Here is a 9,655-nt window from a genome sequence, read left to right on the forward strand (position 1 = left end):
TGCTGAGTTCAAAAACATCAACAAAAACTTTAAATCATGAACAGTTTTTTCACAAAATAAGAATTAAGGTTTTTCCAATTTTACCTATTTGCATCAACTTTAATGCACATGTCAAAGTAACAAAAGCAGTCAAATGTCAAACGTTTTTTGATCAAATAAATGCAGCCTTGGTGAGCATTTATATATATAACAACAACAATGTAACAATTAAAATGGAGTTATTTTATAATTCCATTTCACATGCTCATATTTATTGAGAGACTACATGGAATACTACATGGAAATTTAAATAAATAAATACATTCTCAGGGCTGGACTATTTAAGGTGAACTACAAAAAGATTAAAGGTGATTTAAATGGTAACGGATTAAAAGTATTACTTAAGTATTACTTGAGATTATTGTAGATATATGTGTATGGTGACAATGAAGTGATTTGATTTATTGACTTTCAAAAAGACCTAATATTAATATATATATTAATATTAAACACACAAACACACGATTCGAATATATATATTAATATATAAAAATATCAATAAAAACTTTCCTTCACGATGGACAATGGACTTTTTATAAAGTAAGAAGGTTTTTCAAATTATATATATATATATATATATATATATATATATATAAAATACACTTATCAAAATAAAAAAGCAGTCAATGTCAAAAGTTTAAATTTTTAATGACAAAAAGAAGAATTTAAAATACATAATTTAACTTACAATCTGCATTTAATATGCATTTGATGCAATTTACACAATTAGCATGTATTGATTTTTTTCACAAAATCTGTCATTTTCTGTCTGGATGCAGTAAAACGCCCACAGATGCAGCAAAAAACATCAGGCTCGTGTTTGCATTTTCTCCATCACTGTCCATAATTCTGACCTTGAAATCATGATTATGCATAAAATAATGTCATGCTTGTGACAGTGGGCTGGGAATTGAACAGATAGTTGTGATGTGGCTCAGATTCAGACAGGAATCGTGTGTTTGTGATGTGTTTCTGCTGGTTAAGGAGAATACGAGACTTCTTGACCTTACAAAAGCTTGTCAAAAGCAAAATGCGACAAAATGCATCACATTTTGAGTGAAAGTGTGACGTGCTCCAGCGAAACAGACACTGTTTTTGGAATCAGCAGCACAAAGTATTGTATTTCATTCAGCAGATACAGTATGCTGCAGGGCCATGTGATCAGTTCTCTGTGGAACTATGATTGTGATATTATCAAAAGGTGAACTTACCTGGCCTCGCAAAACTTCTTACTGTTGCTGGGTCGGTCCAGGTTTCTGCGGTTACGGAACCAGGTCTCCACTTGTCTGTGAGTCAGGTTGCACTGGTTAACCAGGCTGGAGATCTCACTCTAGATGGATTAATGCAGTGACATGAGCTATTATTTCACAATGAACAATAATTCAATAAGACCAATACAATAGGTCTATTGACAGCATCTGTGATAATGATTACCACCGATTATAACTCATGCCTGAGCATGTGAAACTGCCACTTTACACGTTTTTACTAGTCTCTTTACTATTCTTTTCCCAAACAATCCTCATTACAAAGACACATAAAACAGAAACACGCACACATTTAACAATTCAGTGATACAAAATATTTACCTGAATAATTATATAATGTAATAATTTATTATTATAATTATTATATTATCTAGTAATATAATCCTATTTCTATAAATCTATAAATAATTCACATAAATCTAAAATAACATTGTTAATTAAATGTAATTATTTAATGTATTATTATTAATTTAATTATCAGTTTAATTATATAATTATATATTTACAATATATGAATCATTAATTTATGTATGAAACATATGAAACAATTGTTTTAATTGATCAAAGGTTTAGTTTTGAGTTGCATAAATGTCTTATGAAATTTAAAAATTGGTGAAATAAAAAAGGTAAAATAAGCTTCTGATTTAGACTTCAGTTTACATCCTTTTGAGCTTTTTTTTCAGTTTTCATTTTAATTTTAATTTGTTTTAGCAATTTTGTTATGTGCTTTTCTCATTTTTATTATTTTTATATATTTCAGTGTAGCTTTAATTTATTTTTATTTCAGTTTTCATTTTAATTTTACTTCGTTTCAGCAATTTTGTTATGTGCTTTTCTCATTTTCATTATTTTTATATATTTCAGTGTAGCTTTAATTTATTTTTATTTCAGTTTTCATTTTAATTTTACTTCGTTTCAGCAATTTTGTTATGTGCTTTTCTCATTTTCATTATTTTTATATATTTCAGTGTAGCTTTAATTTATTTTTATTTCAGTTTTCATTTTAATTTTACTTCGTTTCAGCAATTTTGTTATGTGCTTTTCTCATTTTCATTATTTTTATATATTTCAGTGTAGCTTTAATTTATTTTTATTTCAGTTTTCATTTTAATTTTACTTCGTTTCAGCAATTTTGTTATGTGCTTTTCTCATTTTCATTATTTTTATATATTTCAGTGTAGCTTTAATTTATTTTTATTTCAGTTTTCATTTTAATTTTACTTCGTTTCAGCAATTTTGTTATGTGCTTTTCTCATTTTCATTATTTTTATATATTTCAGTGTAGCTTTAATTTATTTTTATTTCAGTTTTCATTTTAATTTTACTTCGTTTCAGCAATTTTGTTATGTGCTTTTCTCATTTTCATTATTTTTATATATTTCAGTGTAGCTTTAATTTATTTTTATTTCAGTTTTCATTTTAATTTTACTTCGTTTCAGCAATTTTGTTATGTGCTTTTCTCATTTTCATTATTTTTATATATTTCAGTGTAGCTTTAATTTATTTTTATTTCAGTTTTCATTTTAATTTTACTTCGTTTCAGCAATTTTGTTATGTGCTTTTCTCATTTTCATTATTTTTATATATTTCAGTGTAGCTTTAATTTATTTTTATTTCAGTTTTCATTTTAATTTTACTTCGTTTCAGCAATTTTGTTATGTGCTTTTCTCATTTTCATTATTTTTATATATTTCAGTGTAGCTTTAATTTATTTTTATTTCAGTTTTCATTTTAATTTTACTTCGTTTCAGCAATTTTGTTATGTGCTTTTCTCATTTTCATTATTTTTATATATTTCAGTGTAGCTTTAATTTATTTTTATTTCAGTTTTCATTTTAATTTTACTTCGTTTCAGCAATTTTGTTATGTGCTTTTCTCATTTTCATTATTTTTATATATTTCAGTGTAGCTTTAATTTATTTTTATTTCAGTTTTCATTTTAATTTTACTTCGTTTCAGCAATTTTGTTATGTGCTTTTCTCATTTTCATTATTTTTATATATTTCAGTGTAGCTTTAATTTATTTTTATTTCAGTTTTCATTTTAATTTTACTTCGTTTCAGCAATTTTGTTATGTGCTTTTCTCATTTTCATTATTTTTATATATTTCAGTGTAGCTTTAATTTATTTTTATTTCAGTTTTCATTTTAATTTTACTTCGTTTCAGCAATTTTGTTATGTGCTTTTCTCATTTTCATTATTTTTATATATTTCAGTGTAGCTTTAATTTATTTTTATTTCAGTTTTCATTTTAATTTTACTTCGTTTCAGCAATTTTGTTATGTGCTTTTCTCATTTTCATTATTTTTATATATTTCAGTGTAGCTTTAATTTATTTTTATTTCAGTTTTCATTTTAATTTTACTTCGTTTCAGCAATTTTGTTATGTGCTTTTCTCATTTTCATTATTTTTATATATTTCAGTGTAGCTTTAATTTATTTTTATTTCAGTTTTCATTTTAATTTTACTTCGTTTCAGCAATTTTGTTATGTGCTTTTCTCATTTTCATTATTTTTATATATTTCAGTGTAGCTTTAATTTATTTTTATTTCAGTTTTCATTTTAATTTTACTTCGTTTCAGCAATTTTGTTATGTGCTTTTCTCATTTTCATTATTTTTATATATTTCAGTGTAGCTTTAATTTATTTTTATTTCAGTTTTCATTTTAATTTTACTTCGTTTCAGCAATTTTGTTATGTGCTTTTCTCATTTTCATTATTTTTATATATTTCAGTGTAGCTTTAATTTATTTTTATTTCAGTTTTCATTTTAATTTTACTTCGTTTCAGCAATTTTGTTATGTGCTTTTCTCATTTTCATTATTTTTATATATTTCAGTGTAGCTTTAATTTATTTTTATTTCAGTTTTCATTTTAATTTTACTTCGTTTCAGCAATTTTGTTATGTGCTTTTCTCATTTTCATTATTTTTATATATTTCAGTGTAGCTTTAATTTATTTTTATTTCAGTTTTCATTTTAATTTTACTTCGTTTCAGCAATTTTGTTATGTGCTTTTCTCATTTTCATTATTTTTATATATTTCAGTGTAGCTTTAATTTATTTTTATTTCAGTTTTCATTTTAATTTTACTTCGTTTCAGCAATTTTGTTATGTGCTTTTCTCATTTTCATTATTTTTATATATTTCAGTGTAGCTTTAATTTATTTTTATTTCAGTTTTCATTTTAATTTTACTTCGTTTCAGCAATTTTGTTATGTGCTTTTCTCATTTTCATTATTTTTATATATTTCAGTGTAGCTTTAATTTATTTTTATTTCAGTTTTCATTTTAATTTTACTTCGTTTCAGCAATTTTGTTATGTGCTTTTCTCATTTTCATTATTTTTATATATTTCAGTGTAGCTTTAATTTATTTTTATTTCAGTTTTCATTTTAATTTTACTTCGTTTCAGCAATTTTGTTATGTGCTTTTCTCATTTTCATTATTTTTATATATTTCAGTGTAGCTTTAATTTATTTTTATTTCAGTTTTCATTTTAATTTTACTTCGTTTCAGCAATTTTGTTATGTGCTTTTCTCATTTTCATTATTTTTATATATTTCAGTGTAGCTTTAATTTATTTTTATTTCAGTTTTCATTTTAATTTTACTTCGTTTCAGCAATTTTGTTATGTGCTTTTCTCATTTTCATTATTTTTATATATTTCAGTGTAGCTTTTTTAATTTTAATTTTAGTTCGTGTGTGTGTGTGTGAGAGAGTATGTGAGTGTGAGTGTGAGTATGTGTACTCACCTGTGTCGGCTGTCTGCTGTTTTTAGTGTAAAATGCCTCTAAATTTGGGGCAGGAGCGACTTTCAACCGAACTTGATCTTTCACTCCTAAAACTCTGCTGAGAGGAAATGCCACACCTCTGCAAGAGAGAGAGATGGGAAAGAAAAGATTCAGGACACAAGATGCATTTTATCAATGTCTTTTTGTGACTAAATGAGACCTTTATTCACATCTCACAGAAAATAAGAGCATGCATTGTTCACAGATTGCTCAGGAGGAGCTTGTACATTGAAATGAAATTATGATTATTGTTTCATATTACCTATACAAACACTACTATTGTATATGAATATGTTTGCATTGGTTGGACTTTAACTAGATGTGGAAACATGATCTGGGATCAATGGTGGGTGAAACAGGTCACAGCATCAGCTGACATGACAGGCTCTTTGTGTTGCTATAGCGATCAGCTGCTGCAGCAACCACACACACACACACACACACACACTGCATCTGCCTGCTGCTGTTTGTTGATAAAGCATCTCCCTCCCTTCCTATAACACAGTAGCCTTCATCTGCTCCCTCGGGCCAGAAACACACCTGCTGGTCGCGCCGTCACGCACAAAGACGCGCGTAAAGTTACACCACAGCAGACGCCAGACGCGCAAAACTAAACAAAGAGACTGATTGCATTCAGAGATACAGCAGATTCAAGCTTGCATACTAAACATTCAAGCACACATGCATGAGAGAGACTAGTGGAATCAGTTAAACTAACAAACAAAACAACTCAGTTAGCAGTACAGAAAGAGCACTGAACACTGAGACACGTCCCAAAATACCACGCACTAGTTAGTGTTACTTTGGTAAAATCGTGACTAGATGTTTACATTTTTTGAAGAAAGTGCTATGGTCTTCTGAATTGTCTTAAGCATGATGCACAAATTGTTCTGCTAACAAATTATTTTATTATATTATTTAGTGATGGTGTCAGATGGGAAACCAGGGTATTTTGATACATAGTGTGATGATTCTGATTCTGATTCACGCACCTTAAACAAGGACAAAAACTAAGGACAACTTGTTTTTTATTCCCATTCAATAGGACAATACAATAATAATATTATTATTAATAATAATAATTATTATTATTCAAAATATTTTGGATTATTATTTAAAATATACAAATCAACCAAATCAATAAAGAAATATATTGCTATTCCAACAGTAATATTCTACTGTAAAATTCATTTAGAAATTTTTTTTTTTAATAATAATAATGAATTATTATTATTATTCAAAATAATGTGTTTATTTTATGTAAATTCTAAAAATCAAACACACCAATAAATAAATATATCATTATTTCAATAATAACATTGTGGTGTAAAATATAAAAAAGCGTTTAAGTATTTACTATTAAGTATTTAATAATAATACAATTATTATTATTTATTATTATTCAAATAATATTTTATTGTATTATTATTTAAATTTACAAATTAAACAAATCAATAAAGAAACATTACTCTTGCAATAATAATAATATAGTACTGTAAAATAAAATTTTGTATTTATTAATAATAATAATAATAATAACAGATTTATTATTATTAGTTGTATTATTATTATTATTGAACATAATATTTGTTGTTATTTAAATTATAAAAATTAAACACGTCAATTAAAAATATATGTGTCTTGGAATAATAACAAACTTTAAATTTACACAATTTTGTATTTATTAATATTATTATCAATAATAATAATAATGGGTCATATTCAAGCAGAAAATATGAAAATGCATTGAAATATGCTCAAATATCCCTGCTCAAAGAATGTCCAAAAAATTCAGTGATACTGTTGTACTTTTTGTAATTTAACTCATATTCTGTTATTAATTCAGGTCAAACCTGGTTAAATGACATCTAAATCCCTCAAGACTTGATAAAGTCATCAGTCACCTCTCAAAAGCGTAACGAAGCATGATGAATCCCAGAGCTAGAGGCAGAGCCAGGAGCAGATCCCGCGGGAGAGGACGCCGAGAGCCCTCCATCTTCTCCAGATCCTCCCAGCGGATTCCCGGAGGAAGCCAGTATTCCTGCTTCCAGAGCCACTGACTGAGCTGCTCCATCCTTCAGCCGCGGAAACTAAACACACCGCTTTTACATTACTGGGAAAAACTTAGCATAAATCCCTTACAAACAGTTCTGTGCTGATTCTGTGGCACAGTGATACTCTCAGATGACTGTATCTGTGGTGCAGAATGATTATCATATTCATATACCACGTAACATTCCCACACTTCAGTCCTGACCAATGAATTTCCATGACCTTTCCATGACCTTTCCAATCATTCATGATTACTGGATAAGGATTGATTTTTTTAGAAATCATTTTTCAGAGATTAATTGGGGAGGATTTCCATGCTCTAATCTTTTGAAATAATATAATTATTATACTTTTTTATTATACTATTTTTTTTTTCTACAATATTTTAAACCCAGATTTCTGCATGTCAGATATGTACATTGCAAACTTTTTTATGCTAAAGACCTCCAAACGCTTGTGACCCCGTTCATAAATATAAAGAAAGCTGTATATTTTTATGAGTAAAAATGCATTTATATTGTGTGAGGAAAATATTAAATGTAATATTATTGAGACTATTAAATCAAATAAAAATAATAATAATAATTGTTACATTTTTACATTGCTTTATTGTTGTGTAAATATTACATAATATAAACCAAGGTATTTTCATATGTGTGATGATTGCTAATAGTATTATTCAAAATAATATTTTATTTGATTATTATTTAAATACTTACTTCCAAAATTAAAAAAAGGCTATTATATTGTTATCATAATAATAAAAAAGTTTAAATATCATCGGGAATATATTTAGATTTTTAAATTAATTTGAGATCAACAATTTCTTAAATACTTTTTTCAACAACGATTTTTATTTTAGAAAAATATTTAGAAAAAAAATCATGAGAAAAATAAAAAATGTGAAAATAATTGCAAATAAGTTCCTGATTTCTGACCAGTCTTTATAAAGCAAAACCATTTCTAAATTAATTGTTAATATGAACATTACATTTTGTGAATTGTGAATGTGAATTTTTGTGAATATTTTTTTTAAATGCACAACTTTGACAGCCCTAAAAATACATTTGGCAAAAAAAAAAATAAAAAAAATATATATATACATTGAAAAAATAAATTAAAAATGAAATTTTGACCCCACATTTGACCGCAGTTTGAAACCCTGTATTACACAAATAGGTAGATTAAAGACAAACACAAACACATGTATCTGATGTACCATGAGAAAAGTCATCATGTCCATCAGATAAATCACTGCACGTACTGTCAGGTGTCTTTCTCGTCTGTAGCAAATGTTTTTCACGGCACACCTGCTGGAACTCACCTGACCGACAGATGCCTGCTGATATCTGCTTAAACAATCAGACATTCTTGTTTTACGAGAAATAAACAATCTTCAGCACGTTTATAGTCACGAGACACATTCATAACATCAACATGTCCGATACCTGCTTATGTCCTCTACCGGATGAAGATGATGAAGATGATGGCTGTGATGGTGTGTGATGACGTGCGCAGTCGCAGTTCTGATCAGCGGATTTTACGCAAATTAATTTCCATGGAGAGATTTGCATTCAGAATCTTGCTCATAAAACAATCGCAGTGCAAAAAAAATACGACAGTAAAAAAATATTTAAACGACATTCTCTGCAGCCTGCCCTTGGTAGCGCTGCGGTAAATTATTTAGAAATAAAAATCCAATAAAAATAAACCGGAAAATCCGAATCCTTTCGCTCCGGAATCCTACAATACTAATGTGAAGAATAAATGCTGAGGTTCGTGATGTCTGTGTGATAAAAGTGAGACCGTCTGCTCTTTACGAGAGACTGGTGTCTGTCTGTCTGTAGGTGTGTCGAGACGCCTATTGGTCCAGGAGATGATGCTCGGAAGTTCGAGTCGTTTAGGCGATTCGGTTCTTTTGAACTGCTCGTTTCTGATAGGCGCAATTTGTGATTCACTTCAAACGATTCATTAAACGGAATCGGTTCGTTTGCAAACCGAACAAAGCTTTCCATCAAATACAGAACAAACAGACATAATTCTTATAATTTCTATGATAAAAGAAGCTAAATTACCTGTTGATGTTCTGTTTCGCATATGAACTGATTTGATGAGTTTACCAAGTAGCCTGCTGCAGCCAAGAAAAGACGAGATTTTAGCATAAACAAAACAAACACCACCAAAAAAAAAAGCAACATGTTTTTGGACATGATATATTAGAACAGACGGCATACAAGACAATTAACCAAAAACTGTGGTAGCTATTAGCTTGATTTGGACATACAGAAAGACTAAGAAACAAAACACCAAGTATAATCAAAAACTGTGGCATTAGCATGTTTTTGAATATGATTAGAACGGACAGCATGAACAAGACAAATATAACAAAAACTGGTATAATGTTTCGGACATGATAAACGAAACAAATCTAACAAATATAATCAGACACTTTAGCATGTTTTGGATATGCTATTAGAACAGATGATATAAACAAGACAAAAA

At 27.9% G+C, this 9,655-nt stretch overlaps 1 protein-coding gene across 5 annotated transcripts in view; it reads right to left on the reverse strand.

The window, feature by feature from the left end:
* Nucleotides 1-9,238, reverse strand: part of LOC107723220 (ceramide synthase 2-like) — a 15,851-nt gene extending 6,613 nt beyond the window's left edge. Inside the window, exons 1-5 of one of the 5 annotated variants that reach the window (XM_016531777.1) lie at nt 8,602-9,002; nt 8,418-8,502; nt 7,006-7,191; nt 5,063-5,180; nt 1,251-1,369 (exon numbers count right to left, since the gene is read on the reverse strand). In XM_016531777.1, coding sequence (XP_016387263.1) covers nt 1,251-1,369; nt 5,063-5,180; nt 7,006-7,175 — 407 coding nt within the window. In that variant the 5' untranslated portion in view covers nt 7,176-7,191; nt 8,418-8,502; nt 8,602-9,002. The other 4 variants (XM_016531780.1, XM_016531779.1, XM_016531776.1 and 1 more) reach the window with 4 other exon arrangements.
* Between the last annotated feature and the right edge of the window lie 417 nt (nt 9,239-9,655).

The sequence above is a fragment of the Sinocyclocheilus rhinocerous genome, unplaced genomic scaffold (assembly GCF_001515625.1).
Source record: "Sinocyclocheilus rhinocerous isolate Xijiao unplaced genomic scaffold, SAMN03320098_v1.1 scaffold2770, whole genome shotgun sequence".
NCBI lineage: Eukaryota > Metazoa > Chordata > Actinopteri > Cypriniformes > Cyprinidae > Sinocyclocheilus > Sinocyclocheilus rhinocerous.